This window comes from Aythya marila, assembly GCF_965140915.1.
Source record: "Aythya marila genome assembly, chromosome: 1".
NCBI lineage: Eukaryota > Metazoa > Chordata > Aves > Anseriformes > Anatidae > Aythya > Aythya marila.
The window spans coordinates 40,662,256-40,688,113 of record NC_139042.1 but is presented as its reverse complement, the minus strand read 5'-3'; the positions used below and the strand labels follow the sequence as shown (position 1 = coordinate 40,688,113).

General features: G+C 35.5%; 1 protein-coding gene across 2 annotated transcripts in view; it reads left to right on the top strand.

Moving 5' to 3' along the window:
• Positions 1-25,034, top strand: part of KLHL1 (kelch like family member 1) — a gene marked incomplete at both ends in the record, with an annotated part of 232,836 nt that extends 207,802 nt beyond the window's left edge. For both annotated transcript variants that reach the window (XM_082753437.1, XM_082753436.1), the window contains 4 exons: positions 506-668; positions 18,362-18,574; positions 23,062-23,233; positions 24,975-25,034. In XM_082753437.1, coding sequence (XP_082609563.1) covers positions 506-668; positions 18,362-18,574; positions 23,062-23,233; positions 24,975-25,034 — 608 coding nt within the window. The remainder of the gene's footprint in view (positions 1-505; positions 669-18,361; positions 18,575-23,061; positions 23,234-24,974) is intronic.
• Positions 25,035-25,858: the final 824 nt, after the last annotated feature.

The following is a 25,858-nucleotide window of genomic DNA, read 5'->3' as shown; positions in this document are numbered from 1 at the left end:
AGCTCTAGTTAAAAATTTGTCTCTTTGTTATTTATTTTTTCCTACTTCAGCTTTCATACTTTGCTTTTTTTCTCCTTTCTTCACTAGATAAAATAACCCTTATATATCCAACATTATTGTCCTGTGAAGTTTCCCATTCTCTGTAGTTGTCATTTATTTTCCTAAGGAAAGTTTTCATAAGGAAAAATGATGAAGCAGTTTACATTGTCAAACAAGTTACAGAAATCTAAGACTTTCACATCATTGACTGTTTATTCTATGAAGCAAATGATCTTCTCAAAGAATGAAATTGTTTGTTTGAGAAGACCTTCATAAAGCCCTGTTGATTGGCATTCATTTTATTCTTATTTGTTAATTCTTAATTAATAAAAATTGAAATTGGTGTTTCCATTTTTACTTTGAATATGCAAGTTTATGCATAGCTGCTATGGAAAACATTTTTTGATTATTATTATTGCTAGAAAAAGAATACTTTTACCTTCTCTCACTCTCTCCTTCATTTTAGGAGTTACAGTTCTTGAAGGGCCTATTTATGCAGTAGGAGGCCATGATGGTTGGAGCTATTTGAATACAGTTGAGAGGTGGGACCCTCAAAGTCAGCAGTGGACATTTGTGGCAAGTATGTCAATTGCCAGAAGCACTGTTGGAGTAGCAGCGTTAAATGGCAAGTGAGTAGGGTATTCTTATAAAGTTGAAACATTTTTTAGAAGGATAAATAACTGACACACAGTTGTAAAAAACTTTTAGCATATTGTAATAGAGGGTGTCTTTTAAAATAAATGTAGACACAGTTGTCCACACTTTCATATCTTGTGGATCTTACATTCATTTTAAATGTCAATTATGTATAATTTTCTATATTCCTTTTGCTTTTCTATTTTCCCTTTGTTTAATATTTATATCAAATATATAAGAAAATAGACATGAAATTTCAGTGTGTATGGTCAGTATAAACTAATTCAGAAAAAATTGTCAGATGACTCATCTGACTTGTATACGTTGTATATGTCAGTTCTAGTTAAACAATTGAGTTTAATAACCATCTAAAATAGTGACAAGATACATTGTTTATGCACTTTACACCTTGCTTCAACCAAACATTGGCCCATGAGAACTGCTTTGTCTAAATGCAACTACATTCACACAGAAAGTAAGCAGAAATTTGATTTTTGTCAAACCAGTCAGACTGCATTAAACCAGAAATTCTAAATGTGTTCAGAATCTAAGTTTCTCTGCTATAACTTTCACTTTTTTTTTTTTTTTTTTTTTTTAACGCGGTACTTATTAAAACTCATTTTACAGTTACACTATTGTGTATTACTAGTTGCTTATCACTTTCAAAAAATTTGCTTTTAGCTATGTGGCTAAAAAGACATGATGTGAACTGTAAAATTTAGAAGTGGTATAGGAAGGTTTTGTAGACATCTACAATGGAGCCAATCATCCTCATCAGCTTGCCTTATGGTTAAATGAAGATATACATACTTTTAAGATATCACTTTTCTTACATATATCAGACATTTATGCTAGGTCAGCATGACGCTGTAAGTGCACATTTTACTCCACCAACTAGAAGGGAAACCTGAGGACTTTCTCAGATTCTGACTTCCATATTGTTCATACCTTAAGTGAGGAAAATAAATCCTACCATAGGCAATTGAACATAAATGAAGGGTAGTGAGTAAAGGACCACTTAACTGATCAGCTTCCATGAAATACTTAGTCTGTAAATCACTTACAGAAACCATCTGGTAAATATTTTGTAAAGAGACAATGAATCAGAAAGAATCATGATTAATTTTGTGCATTTGCCTCACCTTCAACAATTTATTTTAGAATTAGACAAAAAATTGTAATAGTGCCAAAAGAGTTTCAGAAAAATTTTACTCTTTGCTGAGTTTAATTTTATTTTTTTTTAAGGAAAAAAATATATATTTTTTGTTTGCATTTTTATTTTTATACTGGCCAGAATTATACGTTTGCTTAGTGGGTTTCACAAGAAAGTATGTGTCTGTATGTGCATTTTAACAGTGCTTGAGAATACTGGAAGAAACAGAGTAATGCAGATTTCTCAAATATTATTTTCTTCAGACTTTATTGATACTAAATGGCAAGGAACAACAACAACAAAACAAAACAGCTGCAGATGTGGGATAGAATGAGAAAATAAATATTGAAGACACGAAAAAATAGTTAATAAAAGTTAGAATTAATATATATATATATAATGACATATTAAAGCTATTGGGTTTCATGGTATTGCACATCGCATAGCTATTGCATAATTCAACAACCTACTACGTTTTTCCTGTCCCATCTCTTCCGGTTGAAAATTGTTCAGTTTACATACAATTGGACAAAATCTCAATAGTCCTTGTGCATATCCCACCTACTGTACAGGTCTGAGATTCTGAGATAGGTAGGCTGAACAGCTTTCTGGGATTGTCAGATTCTTTGCATTGATTGTAAGAGACAGTGAATATAAAAGTCAAACAAGACGCTTATTAATTTAATAGCCCACAAACAACTATGTTAACAGACTTTACTTAATTATTTAGTTAATGGTGTCACATGCTCAGATGATCTACTGCACATCCATGAAATTAGGATTTAGTTTCATGTTGTGAAATCACCTGTAAGCCACTGAAACTTAATTGTCATTGGTTTCTTTTACTAAGCTGCAAGGGCATTGAAATGTTCCAGAGTAGATCAAACGGTCAAAGCCACTTTAATAACTCTTACTCTAAAGGAATACAGCTTCAATAATGTATGATCCATGCAACAAACTAGCAGAGACAAGATCTCTGATAAATGAGAAGGGACAACTGGTAACAATGGACATGGAGAAGACTGAGGTACTCAACAACTTCTTTGCCTCAGTCTTCACTGGCAGTCAGGCTTCCTGTCTCTTATTTCCCTGAAACTGTATATGAGGGTAGCAAAGTCTCTCCCACTCTAAGCAAAGAGCTGTCAGAACTCCTGACACAACTTAACAACTACAAGTCTATGGGGCCTGATGACATATATCCCAGGGTCCTAAGAGAACTGGCTGATGAAATCATTAAGTCACTCTTCATCCTATTTGAAAAGTGCTGGCAGTCAGGCGAAGTCCCTGGTGACTGGGAAAAGGGAAACATCACTCCCATTTTTGAAAAGGGTAGAAAGGAGGACCTTGGGAACTTCAGACCAGTGAGCCTCACCTCTGTTCCTGGGAAGATCATAGAACACACCCTTATGGAAGCAGTGTTAAGGCACATTCAAGACAAGCATGTGATCTAAGACACTTAGCGTGGCTTCATCAAGGGCAACTTGTGTCTGTCCAATCTGGTGGCCTTCTATGATAGAGTGACTGCATCAGTTGACAAAGGAAGATTGTCCGATGTCATTTACCCAGACTTCTGTAAGGCTGTCATATTCCTACCATGACATCGCATAGTCATAATTATGTGCTTGCAGCCCAGAAGGTCATCTGTATCCTGGGCTACATCAAAAGAGCCATGGCCAGCAGGTTGAGGAAGTCATTTTCCCCCTCTTGTGAGGCCTCACTTGGAGTATTGCATCCAGGTCAGGGACCCCGAGAACAAGAAGTCTGTTGGTCTGATAGAATGGGTCTAGAGGAGGCCCCATAAATTGACCAGAGGGCTGGAAAACTTCTTCTATGAAGAAAGGCTGAAAAAGCTTGGAAATTTTCAGCATGGAGAAGAGAAGGCAGCTCTAGGGAGACCTCATTGTGACCTTGCACTGGACCTGTAAAAGAGATGTAGAGTGACTTCTTATATGGGCAGATAGTGACAGGACAAGGGGAAATAGTTTTAAATTGGAAGAAGGATTTAGCTTAGGTGTTAGGAAAAAATTCTGCACTCAGAGGGTGGTGAGGCACTGGAAAAGTTTGCCTCAAGAAGCTGTGGATGCCCAACACCTGTTCAAGACCAGGTTAGATGAGGCCCTGAGCCAACTGATCTAGTGGGTGGCACCCCGTCAGGGGTTTTGGAACTGGGTGATCTTAAAGTTCCCTTCCAACCCAAGAGATTCTATGACTCTGATTCTTAGTTAATAAATGATCACTTGAATGTGTGTGTGACATGTAGAACATTTTCAAATGAAAAAAGAATATTACCTGTGTTCTTTTTAACTGCACCTTTCACAGCAAAAGGACCATCCCTTTACTTTTATTCAGACTGATTTTAAATGGTAGAACATCAGAGCAGTACACTAAGTGTCAAATTAATGAACTTGCACACACAGGGAAGCAGAGCATTCACATGGGGCCACCGAGGAACTAAGGAGAAGGGAGTTCTGACCTTTACTGATCATCACATCTGCAATGATATGTTTCAGTGACCTTTATATTTCTACCTGTTGCTGTTATTTATATCAGGTATCACAAACTATTATTGATCTATGATAGGTGACAAAAAAGTTATCATTAAATCTTAACTTTTAAAAATAGTACTATTTTAAGTGCCTTTTCAAAGCAGCTTTTACTTTTCTTTTACTTGAGATTTTTTTTTTCTTCTCCTGAGGAACAGTGAAAGAGCACTGAGAAATGCTGCAGGACATTATTTCCCATTTATACATATCTGTCTTGTTCTTTTAACAGAGGAACAGCAATGCATTATTATTATTATCACTATTAATTATTTCTATTGCTATTATTTCTATTTATTTTTTGTTTGTTTATTTCTGTTTTTGTAATTCTTTACAGATTCCATCAAAGTTTAGGCATTGTACAACAAGGAAAGGAGAAAGGGGATGCTAGGAACTGGAAGTTACTTATGCAAAGCTATGGTATGTTAGCCTTAGTTAACAGTCACATAGCCACCCGTCTCCTTGGCAAGCCAGATGGGCAAAAATAGGTTGAGAAAGCTTTCAGGTAAAGATAAAGACAGGGAGATCACTTACCAATCGTCATCATAGGCAAACCATACTTACCTCAGAGAAAATGTATTTTATTTATTGCCAATAAAAATATATTTGGGTAGTGAGGAACAAAGACAATTTTGGAGCAACATCTCTCCTCCCCCTTTTCCCATGTTCAACTTCATTCCTTCATTCCTGATTCCTCTAACCCCACCCCCAGGCAGCATAGTGAATGGGGGGATGCATATTGTCAGTCCATAACATTTCTTCTCTGCAACTTTTCCCTTTTCAAACATTTCCTGTGTTCCATCATGGGCTCTCTCAGTCCTTCTGATAATATTCAGCTGCTCCAGTGCAGGCTTTCTCCACAGGTCACAGTTGCTTCAGAAAATGTCCATCTGCTTCACCGTGGGGTCCTCCAGAGCATGGATATTGTCTCCAGTGCCGTGGAGCACCTCCTTGTTCTTTTACTTCTGTGTTGCCTCTGCTGTTTTTCTTGTGCTCCTTTTTGTCTCCTTGCTCTGCCCGTGTAACATTATTTTTTTTCTTCCCTTCTTAAATACATTTTCCCCAAGGCACCACCATCTTACCTGTATTCATGCCCTGCTAAGGCTGTTGGAGCCCTCTGGAATCAGTTCTGTCTGGCATGGGTCATTTTTCACCAAGGCCACCCATGATGCATCCCCACCCCTGCTGCTAACACCTTGACACCTGTACTCAGTACAATTGGAATTACTATTTTTGGCTATCTCTGTGTTGAGTTAGGAGGCTGGACTTCCTATCCAATGTTCTCTAAGTGGAGTTTGGAAGCCAGCAAGGAAACCATTTAAACTAGGCAAAGGTAAAAGTTGAAGGATGGGGATGGGATTCAGGAACCCAATTAGCAGGTCTGACCTGGGCAAATGATCAGCAGTAGCCAGGGCTGACTTTTTGATAGTGTATTTGAAAAAGGCTAGGTGGAATATTTAAAAAAATACTGGAGCATTTGGGAGGTTTGTGCTAAAGCTCCACCTGTAGTTCTTATTTCATAATTTTGGTACCAAAAGAAGTAAACAAATGGTCAAATATTATTGAGTTACTGACTAATAATTAATAAGCTGTAGAAATAATTCAAAAGAATGACTTTTTAAAGTAGGAACAAATTAATGTCTTTAACATTAGAGTTGTTTGAAAAGTGTCATCTTTATTAATTCTTTTTCTTTCTTTTTTCCTATTTAGCTTTGTCATTGATGTTTAAATGTATTCCCTTTTAATGTTTGTTTGAGAGGTAGTACGACGTAAAAATATGAATTTGTGTTTGTGTCCTTTATGAGATAATTTATAATCAATCACCAAATGTCAGATTTTGTATACAAAATCTTGATTGTACAGATAGAATGTTAAATGACTTCCACAAAATAGAAATTCTGTTTAACCATTCATAGAAATAGAGTATACTAAATATTTTTTAAAGACTGCATATATGTATACAGTTACTGTTTTGTCCCTTCACACACACGCAAATTCACTTTTTGGATTTTCAGATAAATCACTATTTTTTGTTTGTTTGTTTGTTTGTTTTTTGAGAGTGATGACATCTAGATTAGTTTAAAAACAATGTTATAATTTATATTCATTCAGTTATGTTCATTCAGTTCCACCTGTTTTACAATAATTTGATTAGTTTAGTAATGTATGGATTATTTTATTTATTACAAGCTGGATTATTTTCTTAGCAGTGTTTTTCCTTTTTAATTTGAATGGGAAACACAGAGAGCTGGCCAATACAGGTATCGGGCTACGTACAGGGGAATATTTTGTTTTCAGGTTCTTTAATGAAAGAAAGCTGAAATTAATCTTTTGTTATTTAGATCAATATTGAGCCTATTCTAAGTAGCAGCTGCTTTTGTTTAATATGTCCCTTACGACTATTGTGCATTATTGCAAAGTGAATATCAGAAAGGTTAGCTTGCTGAACCTTCATTTTCAAGAAAATAGCAAAATCCAAACCAAATTAGCATGTGCACATGAAAGGTTCTCAAAAATTGTCTTGTACTTAGTCACTCACATGGATATATTTGTTGTGTAATGACCTCAGAGAGTCATGGGTTAATAATTCCACAAAGACCTTAATAGCAGTTCAGTGTCTGGCACAAGAGAATTAGCAATGTATTACATCCATATAACCACCTAAAAAACTTCACTGAGTGGCTGATTACAGCCTCCTCCAAGAGTTCTGCTCCTTTGCCTTTCATGCATCATATAGTAAACTATCTGTGGCATTTTCTCTTAGCAGAATCATTAAGGCTTATTAGTAATTCAGTGCCCTGCTCTGATCTTTTGTACTTTGGTGCACAAATTCATATTTCCTATGTGGGAATCCCATACAGCTCAGTGAATGTGCAGTTCAATTCATTTCATTATATTCATCCTACTTTTTCAATAAATATTTAACTTGGTGTTTTACCTCCAGCCTGTAAAGTAGGAAATCTCTGCACAGGCCTGCTTCTTTTCATGAGGCTAGGCTAGCCCTAACAAGGGGTAGAGGGGATAAAAGTTAAGTAAACATATGTGACTCAGGACAATGAAAATTGTGAAAGTTTACAGTATTTTTTTTCTAGACTCCAAGACAGAGTCATTTGCAACTGAGATACTTTTTAAAACCTAACAGATTGTTAGAAAACATGGCAGATGCTAAAGCCATTGCAAGGTGGGAATTTACCGAAGCTGTTTTCTCCTGATATACTATGATCAGGAACCCAGCTGCTTAGGCCACATTAGTATTTTGCAGATCACCCAACATCCAGATCACTAGTGAAGATGTTAAATAGGACTGGACCCTTTACTGATGTCTGGGATATTCTTCTTATTACTGGCCTCCAACTAAACTTTGCACTACTGACCACTAGCCTCAGGGTCCAGCCGTCCAGCCAGTTTTTGATCCATCTCGCTGTCTGCTCATCTAGCCCATACTTCAACAACGTCTTTATGAGGATCTTAGGCAGGACACTGTCAAAAGCCTTACTGAGGTCCAGGAAGAAAATACCTACTGCTCCCTGCTCATCCATCAGGCTCATGATTTCATTATAAAAGCTTATAAGGTTGGTCAGGCATGAGTTCCCCTTGGTGAATCCATGCTAACCACTCCTGATGATTTTTTTCATGTGCCTGGAAATGGTTTCTAGGTTTAGTTGTTCCATCACCTTCCTAGGGATTGAGGTGAGGCTGATCATTGTGTAGTTCCCCAGATCTTCCTTCTCACCCTTCTTGAGGACAGGATTGCCATTTTCTTTCCTCCAGTCTTCAGACACTTTTCCCAGTTGCTACAATTGAGCAAAGATTATTGAGAGTGGCCTTTCAATCACATCTGCCAGCTCCCTCAGCACTAGTGGCTGCATTCCATCAGAGCTACCAGCCAGAAGCAGGCCAGCACTGTGGGGGGACAATAAAAAGGGCTTTTTAAAATACGTTATCAGCATGAAGAGGACCAGAGACAACATTAATCTGTTACTTGATGAGGAAGGTCACCTCACAAATAGAGACAAAGCAGAGACATTTAATGCCTTCTTCACCTCTGTCTTTAACACTGATGGTGGACACTGTGACACACAGAGCATTGAGCTGGAGGACCTGGACTGCAGGAACAATAAACTCCCAGCAAAGCCTAAACTTGTACAGGATTTGCTGCTCCAACTGGGTGCATAGAAATCTATGGGGCCTGATGGGATTCATCCCAGGGTATACTGAAAGAGCTGGCTTATATCATCGTGAGATCTCTTTCAGTTATTTTTCAATGGTCTCAGGAATCTGGAGAGGTCCCAGTCCTCTGGAAGCTGGCAAATGTTCCAGTTTTCAAGAAGGCCAAGGAAGAATACCCTTGTAATAACAGGCCTTTCAGTTTCACTTCAGTGCCTGTTAAAATTATGGAAAAGATTATTCTGGGAGTTATTGAAAAACACTTGAAAGGTAATGCAGTCATTGGTCACAGCAAACACAGGTTCACAAGGGGGAAGTCCTGTTTAACAAACTTAATTCCCTTTTATGACAAGGTTACCCATCTAGCTGACCAAGGGAAGCCAGCTGATATAATCATTCTGGATTTCAGGAAAAGTTTTGACACCGTTTCTCACAGTATCCTTATGAACAAAATATCCAGCATTCAGCCAGACAAATGCTTAATACAGTGAGTGAATTATTGGCTGATGGGTCAGGCTTAAGAGGTAAATGGGGTTAGATCAGGCTCGTGGCTAGTCTCTAGTGGGGTTCCCCAGGCTTTGATTTTATGGTCCGTTCTCTTAATGTTTTCATAAATGACCCGGAAGCAGAACTTAAATGTATACTGAGTAAGTTTGTGTATGACACTAAATTAGGAGAAGCTGTTGGCTCCCTGGAGGGCAGAGAGACCTTGCAGGCAGATTTTGACAGGCTAGAGGGCTGGGCAATCACTGGCCACATGAAATTCTCCCCAGGGAATTGGTCATGCCTCCAAATCTAATGATGTTCAAGCGTTTGGACAACACTCTCAGAAACATGATTTGATTTTGGCATGATCCTGTGTGGATCCAAAAGTTGGACTCAGTTCTTATAGGTCTGCTCCAACACAGGATATTCTATGATTCTGTGATTCTGTCTGGCTTCTCTTCAACATGGAGGGCAGTGAACCTATTTTGTAGTTGCAAGCCTTCATGTGAACCTTCTTGTCATTGCTAGAGGTCAACACTTTCCACCCTTCCCCTTCTCCAGATGCCATACTTATCTCAATGGTGGGAATGGACACTTTTCACCAGCAGTCAGGATCAGAGGCTCTGCAAGTCTGTAGCAGATAAGAGCCTGTCTATGCCCCATTCATATTCTTTGATACAGCACAACATATTTACCTGTTCTCATAAACTTTTTACTTGATGGCACAGCTCTTGTAAGATGGCACACCTCCTGCAGAGTGGTGGTCCATCTCTCCTGACCTCAGAGAGGGGCCCCAGGCATTCTCTACAGCCAGGAACCTGGAGGGCTGCATCTTCTGTCTGAAGTTCTGCCTGTGTCAAAGCCTCCAACCTAGCAGGGATAGCAGTTCCAACACCTTCTGGTCTATGGCATGTCGCCACCGTATTCAAGAATGTACCAAAGACATCCTTAATTCTAATACCTGATAGGAGAAGTCAGTCTGCTCGCACTGCCTAGCTGAAGTTTTCTTAATGTAACATATGTACCAATCTAGACAGAGGGCGGCAGTGTGAAATATAAAGATTCACAGCCAGTTTTTAAGTTGTGCAGCTTTCACACTTGCAAGTGCAGACTTTTGAGAAGCATTCATCCATCAGTGTCTTATCATGGTAAAAACAGCAAAATATATTAGTTTCCCACATTGTGTATTATTCTGAAAGTTGTTTTTAATTATCTTCAATGGGAGATGAAGTATGTCTCAAAGATTACTTAATGCCTTTTTGTTGAAACCCAAAGAAGGCCTTGTTCAGTGCAGCCAGAAAAGTCTAAAGATACTCCCCTGACTAAATGTAGAAATTTACTGGAATTTTACTGAACCATGAAAATTATCAGTGCATTGCATTTATATGACTGTCATATATGGATGTTACATTCACACACTTTCTTATTTCCACATTTATATACATCAGAAAGGACATAAACATATCTTACTGAAATTGAAGAAAGCTCAACATCTAATTTGATACTCACCTAAGTATCTTTATGGACCACAGCCCTTAAAGCTGCTATCAAATATCTACTATATTTAGTAGAACAAAATCCCGTGCCATCTTCATTGTTAACTATTTTTTTTTCTAATTTGAAAGTTGATCAACTTCTTAATAACTGGTATTGGGATAAAATTAAATTTCTTTTGAATTGGTAGGTCAGGTTCAGATGAGTCTTTCATTATGGATTGAATTTAGTGAATGGAAAAGGATTTGTTCATTGTGAATCACAGAATCACAGAATCACAGAATTTCTAGGTTGGAAGAGACCTCAAGATCATCGAGTCCAACTTCTGACCTAACTCTAACAAGTCCTCCACTAAACCATATCACTAAGCTCTACATCTAAATGTCTTTTAAAGACCTCCAGGGATGCTGACTCCACCACTTCCCTGGGCAGCCTGTTCCAATGCCTCACAACCCTCTCAGTAAAGAAGTTCTTCCTAATATCCAACCTAAAACTCCCCTGGCGCAACTTTAGCCCATTCCCCCTTGTCCTGTCACCAGGCACGTGGGAGAATAAGCTCTACATCTAAATGTCTTTTAAAGACCTCCAGGGATGCTGACTCCACCACTTCCCTGGGCAGCCTGTTCCAATGCCTCACAACCCTCTCAGTAAAGAAGTTCTTCCTAATATCCAACCTAAAACTCCCCTGGCGCAACTTTAGCCCATTCCCCCTTGTCCTGTCACCAGGCACGTGGGAGAATAGACCAACCCCCACCTCACTACAGCCTCCTTTAAGGTACCTGTAGAGAGCAATAAGGTCACCCCTGAGCCTCCTTTTCTCCAGGCTGAACAATCCCAGCTCCCTCAGCTGCTCCTCGTAGGTCTTGTTCTCCAGACCCCTCACCAGCTTCGTAGCCCTTCTCTGGACTTGAAGTCTGGACTGTGAAAGTCACAGACTAAATGATCTAAGACTTTTTTCAGGTCATACGTATAATTGCAATGCACTGATAATTTTCATACTTCGGTAAAGACTGAGGAACTGGCGCAATTTTATTAAATAAATATTAATATGCTGTAATTGTGATTGTTAGAGCTGAAGTAACACTTCAAAATTTCATACCAAGCTAACAAGATAAGAAAATGTCTGCAAATGTTATTTCCTGTCAGTGTTTTTTTGTTGTTTGTTTGTTTGTCATTTTGTTTCTCATGTTTGTTTGTGTGTGTGTTTTTTAGACTTTTTGTTTGTAAGTTTCTTTGCTCTTATAAGTTATTGATGATTCAGTTATCTACAAATCCATTTGAACTAAGAAGAGTACTGTACTTGGTATACATAATTGCAGTCATGTAAAGAGAAAATGTTTCATACTTCATGTTTTCTGACTAGAATATTCTCACTGACTACAAACATTTACTTTTACAGAATCACAGAGTCACAGAATTTTCTAGGTTGGAAGAGACCTCAAGGTCATCAAGTCCAATCTCTGACCTAACGCTAACAGTCCCCACTAAACCATTTCCCTAAGCTCTACATCTAAATGTCTTTTACAGACCTCCAGGGATGGTGACTCCACCACTTCCCTGGGCAGCCTGTTCCAGTGCCTCACAACCCTTTCAGTGAAGAAGTTCTTCCTAACATCTAACCTAAAACTCCCCTGGCTCAACTTAAGCCCATTCCCCCTCGTCCTGTCACCAGGCACGTGGGAGAACAGGCCAACCCCCACCTCACTACAGCCTCCTTTAAGGTACCTGTAGAGAGCGATAAGGTCACCCCTGAGCCTCCTCTTCTCCAGGCTGAACAAGCCCAGCTCCCTCAGCCGCTCCTCGTAGCACTTGTTCTCCAGGCCCCTCACCAGCTTTGTCACCCTTCTCTGCACCCGCTCAAGCACCTCGATGTCCTTCTTGTAGCAAGGGGCCCAAAACTGAACACAGTACTCGAGGTGCGGCCTCACCAGAGCTGAGTACAGGGGGACGATCACCTCCCTAGCCCTGCTGGTCACACTGTTCCTGATACAAGCCAGGATGCCGTTGGCCTTCTTGGCCACCTGAGCACACTGCTGGCTCATATTCAGCCGACTATCCACCATCACTCCCAGGTCCTTCTCTGCCTGGCAGCTCTCCAACCATTCCTCTCCCAGCCTGTAGCTCTGCTTGGGGTTTTTAAATAAATATTTATAAATTATTTGAATATTTTACCTGATACTGTAATACAGCAGTGCTTTTCCTTATCAAAAAATCATGCTTCTCACATCTGTTCCCATAACCAATCTTACATTGTCCACCCTCTAAGAATTAAAACAAAATATGACTTAGGATGATATTAATTTTAAAGATATTAAGTATTTTACAAATACAAGTAGTTTTACAAAACCCCTTTGCAATGAGGAAGAAGACAAATACATTTCAGACTAATACAACTTTTCAGCCTTAGAATATTTTTGTAGAAACGTTTTAAATCTTATGTCTCTTCCTACTATTTTTTACTCTGAATGTATTTTGACCTATAAGTGAATATCTATTTTAATTTAATCCCTGTAGATATTATTTCAGTTTCCTTTATGACAGCTTTGAAACTGCTGATATTTCATGTTTGCCATTTATTAACACCTGCATTTGATCAAACTCTTTTCTCTATATTATTGATTATAATTATTAATTAATATTACTATTATACTGCCTCCCTCTATAGGGAAAAAGGAACACTTGTTGAAAATATTCTTCCTTAGCTGCAGAAGCTAAAAAAAGAAATGCAGATATTTTGTAATATTTTAGTCAGGAAATTGTGCAATAAATCAATGAAGATACAGAAAAATTGAACGGTATTTTGGCCTAAAAAGATTGAACTGAAAGAGCAGATGAATATTGTAATCATTAACTCCATCTAGCACATTCTGTGAAAGCAAAAACATTTTCTTATTTAATGACAGTTTTGCTGTATTTATTTATTTTTAATAAATAAGACAGCAAATAAGGGGCCTTAACCTCATACTATACTAAATTATTAATTTACAGACTACTTTTCCTTGACTCTTTTATAGTCTAATGCAGCCAAGAATGGTGGATTTTGCATTCAGTCACTGGTCTTGCAAAGAAAATATAGCCCATATTATAACTTTGATTAAAATAAAATTTATTTGAAACAGGTTATTCCTTTTAGCAAAGTATACTTTGTAGTGTAGGAAGCAAATCTTTGCTGTATGATAATATCCATGCAAAGGTATTTTTCTCATAGTCTTTTCTAATACCAGTAGTTCATATTTCTGTAATTGCTGGCCCTTATTATATGACTTATCTTCGTTTTATTTTACTTATTTTTTTATCAAACTATATGTATTCTTAACTTATCCCACTACTGCAAACCCAAACACATAAAATACTGTTACCAAATACATAAAATACCATTCCAAATTTACAGACAGAAATAAGTCTTCATTACTGCTTTCCATTCAGAAAATTGTTATTTTCAACTTTTGACAATGTACTATTGTTCAGTGGCATAACCAAGGCTGTGAGAGAAGACCTAACCAAAAGGTCTAACCAAAGCCAAGAGAGCTTTCTTCTACACAGTTTTCTTCCTAGGTCAGGTGTGGATTGATCGAGAAAAACAGTAGTCCAGCACTGATAAAAATTACTACCTTCCCCTTGCATCCACTAGGCAGATACCCTTTGTGACAAGTAATTTTTGGTTGCTCTTTCGGGCATACTGAAAGGGCAGAAGAGGTCGAAAGGGGGCTTAAGCAAAAGACTGGTCTTTGATATTCTCAGTAAAAGAATTTTGAAAGGCAAAACCTTGAAAGGCAAAAAGAAATGCAGCAAAAGCATGATTCAACTGTTTTCACAAGCCATACTATCTTACATCAAAGACACTTGGTTCTTTTGAGGCTGGCTTGTCAAACGGAATTTAAAAATGGTTTTACTGATTAGTTACCAAAGTTTTGTAATGATCGCACTAGGATAAATGGTTTTGATCCAACTAGTCGTGATTTATCCTATCCCGTTTCAAAACCTTACTTGCATTTTCTAGCCATTTTTATGCATACATATATATGTGTGTGTTTATGATTAAGAATCTGTGTCCATCATAGTACAAAAGAAGTGACCAAATCCTGGAAAAACAAATTACTAATATATAAATTATTATTATTTCAAGCTCAGAGAAGACTGAATTTGTTCTAAATTCATATCTACCCCCAGTCTAAATAAGCTGAAATTTAGAGCATTGGAGAACAGAGACCTGTTTGTAAGGCAAAACTTTAATTGTGATCAGTGGACATAAAAATACTAAGTATTGAATGCTCATTTTCACTTGTTGATTTTCCCCTATAAACAGTGATAACTATAAAATAAATTCAAACAATTTTAATGAAATGCATCTCTGTGGATGGACTTATAGTTCAGTAAAAAGAATATTGCCACCTCAAAAATGAATGAAGATAAGTTTACTATGTGATTGTGACTATGCTTATATCTTAAGCTTCCTTTTTAATCATGCAGTGCTGAAAATAAAAGTCTTAAACTATTGTAGGTACGCAAAAACTATTAGAAGTTACGGTATCTACAAGAAGTCTACAGATGCCAATAATGAAACAAAAAAATGAGCTCTGTGTTGGTTGCAAAGTTAGACCTTTTGTGGTAGTATCCCAGTACTAGAGTATAGTTAAAGAGTATAGTAAAGGAACAGACAGAAGTAATATGCAGTAATAGAGTACAAGTAAAAGAAGCAATACACAAGTAATACACAGAATTTAGGTAAAGTAAGATACTAAGATAACATTTTGAATTTCCAGTGTGAAATTGTTATAAAAAAAAAAAGAAAAAAGAAAAAAGAAAAAAAGAATTTTCATAGAATATCACGAGTTGGAAGGGACCCATAAGAATCATCACGTCCAACTCCTGTGTTGCCAAAGGACCACTCAAAAATTCAGACCACGTGTCTGAGGGTGTTGTCCAAATGCTTCTTGAACTCCAGCAGGCTTCGTGCTGTGACCACTTCCCTGGGGAACCTGTTCCATTGTCCAACCACCCTCGCAGTGAACAACATTTTCCAGATGTCCAGCCTGAAACACCTCTGTCACAACTTCAAGACATTTCTTTATTTGTTAAATTCATACTCAATGGATTGTCTTTCTTCTCTGAATTCTGAACATATTTGCATATGAAAATGAAAGTCTACTTACAAGGATTTTCAACAAATCACCAAAATCAGATGTGGTACCAGGTAAATGAAGAAACACAATACAATACAATACAGCTAAGAGGCTGTAGCCATTGCAATTGTAGGGATGATATCTAATCTCATTAAGAAAAGTAAAGCTTTCAGACTTTTTTAAGAAAATGCATTAAAATTTCCCTGCAGAATTTTTTACTCTAAACTTTTAACAAGAAGGATAAGGATAAAAATAAAAAATAAAAATTAAAAAATTTTAAAAAGATTCACTCTAAGTCATCTAACAAAACAGGACCCTGAGCACTAAAAAAAAAAAAAAAAAAAAAAAAAAAGACTTCTAAATGTCTTTGAATAGAAGTATCCTAAAAGCTTAGTGCAGTATCCTGAATAATATCCAGAATTGTTTGCAAAACTGTTCTGCAGTCATTTTGGGTTAAAGGGAGTGATGATGGCGTAAGGATTTTAGCAGAAGAATGGAAAAAATTCCTGATTGAGGTGTTCAGGCTCAGGCACAACCAGAATTTTAAAACAATTATTCAATTTTCAGCTTTTATTTGTCTGAACTAGAACTTTGTGAAATAAAACTTTATTATTATTTATATAAATCTTATGAGCTATTTCTTGCTTGGGTATAAATACAATCAAAACCTAAAATGATTGTCACAAATAATTTTAGTCTGTATCCACAGACACTTTAACTTCTTCTCTCTTATAGTGGAGCCATGGCTTCTCCTGGCAACTTTTGGCACAAGTATGTCTGTCAGGCAGTACCAAAATATTACATGACTTCAGTGACATATTTAGTGATAGTATTGTCCTTTTTTTTTTCATCAGCATCCATGCCAGGGAAACAGAATGGTGAATCCACATTTAAGTAGCTCTGAATTCATGGACCGTTTAGGACAGTAAAAGCTTCCAAATGAATAATTGCTTCACACAGGCTGCTTTTGCGTCCTAAATTGCTCAATGGCCGAACTTTAAAATAGCCTGAGTGTCTATTAGTTAATCTTCAGGCAGTGTAGAAAAGGCAACAGACTGCAAAAAGATTCATATAAGAAATGAATGCAGCATGGAATTATTCAGAAAGAGCAATCAGAACTGCTTTCTCCTGCGAACCATTACGAAAGGAGGAAGGAAAAAAGTTTCTTGCCTGTAGGTAGTTGCTAAACACAAAAGAATTGTGTTTTGTTTGTTTGTTTGCTTGCTTGTTTTTTCACCACATTTTTACTATTTCAAATTTAAAATATTTTCAGAAGTTTTCCAGGACTTCCCTACAGAACTCAATCCTCATAATATATTCTGATGAAGAAAAGCAACATACACTGCCTGTGGGTGTCATAGAATCATAGAATATCCTGAGTTGGAAGGGACGCATAAAGATTGTCGAGTCCAACTTCTGGCACCACACAGGTCTACCCAAAAATTCAGACCATATGACTGTCCAAACACTTTTGATTGTATTAAACTCTGACAAGCTTGGTGCCATAACTACATCCCTGGGGAGCCTGCTCCAGTGCGCGACAACCCTCTTAGTGAAGAACCTCTTCTGATATCCAGCCTGAACCTCCCCTGTCGCAGCTTGACACCATTCCTTCAGGTCCTATCACTGGTCACTAAAAAGAATAGATTGGCACCTGCCCCTCCACTCCCCCTCACGAGGAAGCTGTAGACTGAGATGAAGTCTCGTTACCTTACTTGCTGAGTAGCCATGCTAACGGTAGTGTAGGCAAGACTTGTCATTTTATCCAAGATCTTTGAAAACATGAAGACAAGTTAGTACTTTTTAAAAATCCATATTTAAAACATAATGAGATATTCTTTTCTTTTCTGCACTGCCTATTTGATCTTTCCTATATTACAAGTGTAAAATTCATTCCAGACATGAGACTCCCATTGAGAGTAGTTCTGTGGAACAGGATGAATACTAGATCAAAGACCGAATACATTATTTTCTTCTGGCTTGTAATTTAGCATAGAAAGCTTCAGTGTGACTTTTTTTTTTTTTTTTTTTTTTTTTTCTAGGAATGTAGAACTAAAAGGTTTTGATTCCATTTAGTATTAAAGAATTATGCAAGATAAAATATTAAAATGCAGACAGCAGTTGTCAGACTCCCACAACTTTGATGCATGATAAAAACACAGAGAAACAATCATAAATGGATTACAACTTTCTTGTTTGTCTAGATTACCAATTAAAAGTTAGCACTTGCACTTCCACCTCACAGACGATAAGCAGTTAAGTAGCAACCATGTTTACATGATTTATAAATCTATTGAGACAAATCTGTGTGTCACTGTCACTTTTGGCATTATCTACTGCAACCAAAGAATGAAGATACCCATTTCCAGAGAGATAATATATTCATTGCCATTGAACTGGGCAAAGTAGGAAATTCTACTTTCATGAAGTAGAATGTGGATTTGGTAAAAAATATTAAAATCCTCTGTATGCTTATCATATGAAATTCATATATTTTTGAGAAACTATATTTTGTTTTTCTCCCATTTGCTAAAGTCAGATTAGAACAAAACAAAATGAAGCCAAACGAAATGAAATAAAATGAAACCAAACCAAACCAAACCAAACCAAACCAAACCAAACCAAAGCAAACCAAACGACCAAACAAAAATATACTCCTTGTCTTTATTACTACAGTTCTGAGATGTTGTTTTATTGACACTTCGTTGTGTGGATTTTCTTAGGTTATATTCAGTTGGAGGTCGGGATGGAAGTTCATGTTTGAGTTCAATGGAATACTATGACCCTCACACAAATAAATGGAATATGTGTGCTCCAATGTGTAAGAGAAGAGGAGGTGTAGGAGTGGCTACATGTGATGGATTTCTTTATGCAGTTGGAGGTCACGATGCTCCTGCTTCTAACCACTGCTCCCGGCTGCTGGACTATGTAGAAAGGTATCCACTATATGAATTTTATGAAGATAATGCCTGGAAGCATCATTTTCTTACTTAAATGATGGTAAAGTTCAGCAGATGTGGTATTTTTTTTTTGGTTTGTTTTGTTGTTGCTTTTGTTTTTGTTTATTTGTTTATTTGTTTTCCCCCAGCAAATACTAACTTCCTCTTTACTGGAAAAATTCCACAGAGGTCTGTAGAAGATAATCACTTTGTAGATGATTTTTTAATTTTATTTTTTTTAACAGTACTATTAGATATTACATTGGACACACAATTTCGCTCTTTTCATGTCTCCTTTAAGAAATCTTTGTTTCTAAGGCAAAATATTACACATTGCAGAATTATAAACTAAACTTTACAGAAATAAAATTTCAGGCCTGAAATAATTTTCCAACATGGATTTTTGTAACTCTAATGTAGCAATAACATTTTATTTTATTTTATTTCAATAAAAATTGAACTGCTGAAGTGATGGATGACAGTACATGACAGTATTACTTTTAACACTAGTACTACGTCCCTTAAATGTTGATACAAGCCTTACATGCTGTATTTACAGTACCATGAAGTTCACAAGTGGATATTCCACAAATTCAAGTATATGTGTTAGGGCAGTAGGGCACTGTTGGCATGCCTATAACATTAATTTTGAAGGTACTCCTCAAATGTTTCATGAAGGGATCACTTTTTTCTATTTCAACTTTTGCATGCTTTAAAGTAGAGTAATGAAAAATACTTTCAAATACATGCAGGTTGCAAATTTTAAAGCATATATATTTGAGCACTTGGTTGATCTAAACACAGAAGTCAAGATAGGCATTGGCACTGACAGACACTTGTGTAAGGAAAAATACCCAGAATTTTAATAGAGTAAATTTATATTAATTTTAGAATCATAGAACCATAGAAGATCCTGAGTTGGAAGGGACCCACAAGGGACCCACAAGGATCATCAAGTCTAACTCCTAATGACTGCTAGTGACAATACTTATAAATATGAAATCTTTCCAGCTCTTTCCGATTGTTGGTACTTACAAGGAAAGTTATCTATCAATCTATCTACCTATCATCTATCTATTTATCTATTTATTTATTTAATTGATTTTTTGTGTCTCTGAGAAGAAAATCCTTCTGATGTTGAAGATAAAACCCATCCCATTACATTTGTCTTCCTCAGAGATCATGATAGCAACCAATTAAATACAAGTGCTTAGCTATTTTATATTCTGATACCTGAATGACATTATACAGTGTCCTTTGCTGAGGTTTTATTGTACTGATAGCAAAAAAATATGGGTAATCTATTTCATGGGCTGTTAGCTTCCAGAGTAAAAGTTAGGACTCACAGATCAGAACTTGTAAGGCTAATAGTTTGCATAGAGTACCTATTAGAGTGAATTACGTGAAGTACTGCACTATAACATGAACAAAGTCTTATGACCCTCCCAATGACTGACAGACATATAAGGTGGCATGGATGTAATTTGATATGTCTATTTTTACATTCAAAAATCATCATCTTCCAAAAATAAAAACTCCTTAACAAACCAAAGACCAATTGTTAATGAGATCTACTATATTATTTCATATATCCGTGAAAGTTCTACTTGCTGTAAATATTTAGGGCATCAATCTTTTTAACTATGTCTCTTCTTCAGGAACAAGACTTTTCGTGAGACAGTTTGCCAGGAAGTGCATTATTCAAATTTTTTTCTTTTTTCTTTTCTGAAAGACTGTTAAGCAGACATAATAAATGTATTTTTAATATATTTTTGAGATTACTTTGGGATTACTTAGTGAGAGAAGATATGTGTTTTCTGAATACTACTGTTAAATCTTGCTCAACAGTAATTTAGATTCCCAATTTGAACACTTAAGTTTTGTTCAGTTCTGTTAAGTTTTGTTCAGTTCTGAGGATTTCCTGTGGCTTTGAGTACTTAAAAGTAAAACAATAGGTATATTTTACTGTGTTTCACATGTTGGGAAAGTAAATGTTGTGTTATTTTTTAAAGGTATAATCAATAATCTCTATTTAAGATTTATACAGTTTTGGAGATATTTTGGCAGTGAAGCAACACTGAGAAAATAATGTTACTTGCTCTAAATGTGACAGCTATTGAAAAGTTAAAGTGATCTATAGCTTTTCCCCTTCCCACTTTGATTTCAAATTATATATTTTTTCCATATTCAGGAACTTTATTGTAAACCTTTGCACCATAGGACATACCTAGTTATTATACAGATGAAATGTACAGTTGTTTTTAACAGAAGAGAGTATATAAGAAAATTCAGTCATTTTCCTGTAAATTAAAAAAATCACATTCTTTTGAAATTCTATCTTGTTAATAGAATTAAGTTTTAAGTTTTATATTTAGCTCTTGGTTACTTATTTATTTAAAAGGAAAACAAATTGGACAAAAATGTCAATTATATTTAGATGTCTTGCTTTTACAGTTCCTCACCTTGGCCCTCGTAATTTAAAAGCAGTGTATCAAATAGTACATTAAAATTTATTGCCTTTAGGGAGGTGCATATACAATACACACCGGAAAAGAAGGTTGAGAAACTCTTTCAGCTAGAGGCATACAATGATTTTGCTGAAAAAGTCACACAGTCTGAAAAAAAAAATCCATTCAAAATTAACAGTATTTTCTCTTGTTACATACGCACATCTGTTATGTATGCATCTTGTTACATATACAAGTATTCAAACATTGTTTTAAAGTATTTTCCTCTCAGGTTTTAAAAGACATTTATCTCATATTTAAGTCAAAACTTCTTAGAGAAAGATAGCAAAATGAAAGAATATGAATAAATAACATAAAGAAAAGGAATAAAAAGAAGCAAAGTGAAAAACACCATTAATTTAATGATATTTTAGACATAAGAAGTTGACCACAACATTTTACCATCTTATTTTCTGAGAAGATCCAATAAAGCCAGAAAGATTAACAGCCAATAGCTGAGCTGAGTCTTTTCCCTAAAGTGTTTTTAACTATAAAGAACAGTTTAATGAGATTAAAGTAAAGGCAATTAATTCTTGTCCTATTGGAAGGTTATGCTTATGAAGCAAATGAGGTCACAAAAAAAGCACTAAACATCACTGCTGCAATATTTATGTCAAAAAATGTTCATAAATTTCCAAATCTCTAACAAGACCTCTAACAGTATTCATACAGGTTGCTTATGAAAATATGAATGCCTGAAATAGTTACAGATGCTGCTAAATTCAACCTTGTAAAGTAAAATCCCTTTTTTTTTTTTTTTTTTTTTTTCATTTGGTAGAGCATCTATATATAAAAGTTAGAGATTAATAACTTCTGATTAAGAAAGTATAGTCTACAAGAAAATATACTGAAAGAACTGGGCACCCCCAAAACATGAACTTATACCTAATACTGCCTCTTAAAGTACTACAAGAAAAAAATTTGGTACATAATTTCATTAGTCAGTAGTCTGAACACTTGTAAATAATATCCTTAGCCATTACAGAATTCCTTTATAATTATTTTAGATTGTCATATCCAAAGTGTCAACTACTTTACGCCTAAGAAAATGACTCAAGTGTGTTAAAGACATTTTATCCTTAAACTGTTTATTTTTGCCACTGTGTGTAAAGTGATTCTACTACATAGTATAGCTGCTTATATCACATCATGCTGTGATATAATTTGGTATTTTGGTAATATCAGGCATCTTACAATGAGGTATCTAATTTAACTTAATACTCCAGGCATCCTTAGTGATTCATTTCTGTTTTACAGTAGATGTTTAAAATATTTACAATGATATGGCCTCTGGAACTAACTAATTTTACATTGCTAATAAACATCTAAATTAAGGCTATTATCTAACAGCCTAGGCTAACTATTTAATTTTTGAATAGCTATCATTATGTAAGAGGAATTCTGCCCTCAGTTTTAAAAATTCTATGATGATTAATGTCTCGAAAACTGTACTACTTTGTTCACTTGAACTGGGAGGAAAATCTAACTATAATGCACTTTAAAATATCCCCTGAATTTCTGGGGAGGTTTTCTGGCTATGAACAGATGGCATAGTAACATTTTAGAAAATAAAATATAGTAGAATATAATTTTATCAGGAATATTTTAATGTACTACAAAAATATTCTTATTTATTTGAAATATATACATAAATATATGCATACATTCAGATAATTTTCTTATATGCTTGTCATCTATTTTATGACACCTTAAGCCATAAAAAGCTTAATTGTGTTTGTTTGTTTGCTTGTTTTTCCAGGCTGGTTAACTAAATCAAAGTTTATAATCAATGTTAAATTACTTGAATTGGGAACAAAATATATCTTCATCTTTTCTTTCTGATTTTCTTTCTGCTATTTTACATTGGATGTCATGGATTATGTATTTATAATTTATTTATTCAGAAAAGGGCTTTATTTCATGCAAAGATCAGCATGAGTGGACACTAACCATTCAATTTCTTTTCTGTTTCATTAGATATGATCCAAAAACTGATACATGGACAATGGTGGCTCCACTGAGTATGCCTCGAGATGCTGTTGGAGTCTGTCTACTTGGTGACAAATTATATGCAGTAGGTGGATATGATGGTCAAACATACCTGAACACTATGGAAGCCTACGACCCTCAAACTAACGAATGGATGCAGGTAATTGTAAAGTCTGTATTTTCAATTCTGTAACACATTTTCATATGTTGAGAGAAACATTGCTTTTATGAAAACAACAACAAAGAAATGGTATCTGAGATTGCCATGGCTGTAAAATTAGTCCTAGCATTTGATCATTTGATTTAATTTGAGTTTCCCAATGCAGATAGAAAACAAAAACAAACAAACAAAAACAACAACAACAAAAAACCACATAGAATTAAGGAACTAGTAGAAGACAGAATAAACAGTCGTTAGAAATATCATCTTTTATCTTCCAGACAAAAATCTTGTTCTCATCAATTTCTGTTCAAATTATTTCTGTGCAGTTCTTCATATAGAAGAAATGTTCTAAAAATTGTCAACACAGAGTTTTAATTGGTAACCAGCATATTCTGAAGATTTTTCATATGAAACAGTTTGTTTATTTTAAGTATGGAGCCAAGTTTTCATTTCATTCTTTAATTCCATTTCCTTATTTTCGATGGATATTTTGAAATAAGCTATATGGAAGCACCTAATGGTGAACTGTAAAAGAATAGAAGTATTGTTATAGTGCAAGAAGGTGGGGATTGGTGATTTGATTATAGAGGAAATGTATGTACTTAATTATCATAGAATCATACAATCGTAGAATCGTAGAATCATTAAGGTTGGAAGAGACCTCTTCAGATCATCTGGTCCAACCATCACCTTATACCAATAGTTATCTCATAGTACTTGAAAAGATTTAGAGTCATAGCAAATCTTTCAGAAGAAACAAAGGATGATTTCAGTGTTTTCTTTTATTAATTCTGTTTTAAGACTTTCTGGAAATGTAATTCATTTCACCAGTGTGGATGCTTACATATGAAATAGTGACCCAAAGTTCCTTTTAAAGGTAGTGAAAAAAATTACATACTTTGAAAATATATCATCCTAAAATAAGTATTTTAAACAGGCCAGATATCTCCAAAATGCCTGCTTCTTTTTATGACTGCAAAGGGATTCTTCTGTTCTAAGCTTAAATTTAGATATGAAAGGTATAAAAATAAATGCAAAAGCCCATCACCTTTTTATCTATTGTTATTTGAATGGCAAAAGAGCATTTTTATGGTATTGTTTAGGATAACGTTTGAAAAATTAATTTTCCAAATACCACCATTCCACATAAAGACATAAGCTGGACACTTGAACAGATACTTAAGCAACATGTAACACCTCTGCTTTAGAGTAGTAATACTTACAGGGTACTATTATTATTAAATAGCATAGATGCTGCGTCTACTGTGTTAGCTTCAACAAGTAAAGAGGTCCAGCCTCCTACAGCTATGAGCTACTTCTGATGTCTTGAAATAGTGTCTGAAGCTGACAAACTTATCTTAAAGGAAACTTGACTCTGTTTAGAAATACTGGAACCATACAGTTTTGTTATTGTTAGCTTTGGCCTTGACTCAGGGACTAAAATGGAGATGTCAACCACAGTCTACAGAACTTGGAAACCCCTGGCATATCAACAAGTTCAGAAAGTTAATGAATGCTCTAAAATCACTTCCTTTATTTATTTATTTGTTTTCCTGTTCTTACATTTTCAAATGAAAAATGTAACATATGATTAAGTAATTTTAAAAGTACAGCACTAGGATATTGTGGGTTGTATTTAATCCCATTAGTCTGGAACATTTTAGACTAATGTTAACTCTTGCATGACATCCCTATTCAGTTAATTCTATTTATTTGTTCATTTATTTATTTTCTGCAGATGGCTTCCCTAAATATTGGAAGAGCTGGTGCCTGTGTTGTAGTCATCAAGCAACCATGACTTTGTGAGCACTGCTTAGGATTTTACTAACTGTGAAATGATTATTTTTCTATCAGACAACAAGAATGATAACGTCATGAGAACAAGGATTTACACATTGAATACTCTGTTGGTCACAGACATGAAGAAGTTTGAAAGTGAGGAAGATTAAGGATTTATGCCCTATAAAATCGCAAATGCTATTTATATTCTGAGAAGAAGAAAAAAAAATCAGACTGTCTTAGGTGTAAATACGTAAGCGTGCAGTAGTAAGTTCTGTACTGTTCTCACAAATGTGTCTTGGAGAACTGGATAATCAATAGAATCAAGGGACAGCTCTAGAGAAGAAGCAGGAGAAAATACGTGGACAGTTTTCATGGCTGAAACAGTTTTAACAGCAGAAACATCAAAGTACATCTAATCACTTTTAAACTGTGTTTTTGAAAGAGAAAAGTAGATAATATAACATTTCATGTCTTTTCTTCAAGTGGGTTATGGCCTTCTCATCTACATCGTTACGTAAGAATTAGTTCTTACTGAAGATAAAAAAAGTCTAGATATTCAACATTTGTTCATAATGATTAAGCTGTTGCTCTATGGTAGGAAGAAAAAAAGAAAAAAAGAAAAATACTCCAAGATGACTTTTTTTTCTTTTTTTATAAGTTCAGATTGTACCTCTCATAAGTGAGTCTACTGAACGGGAAGCCAGAGTGTTTAATCTGATTACACACAAATCAAGTCTTTGGCTGTCACAGAGCTTAATCGAAAAAGTGGGGGTCAAAAGGGCAGTTTCCTAACTTTTAATTACTTTTATATTCATTTTAAGCATGTGGGCTCTAATCTTA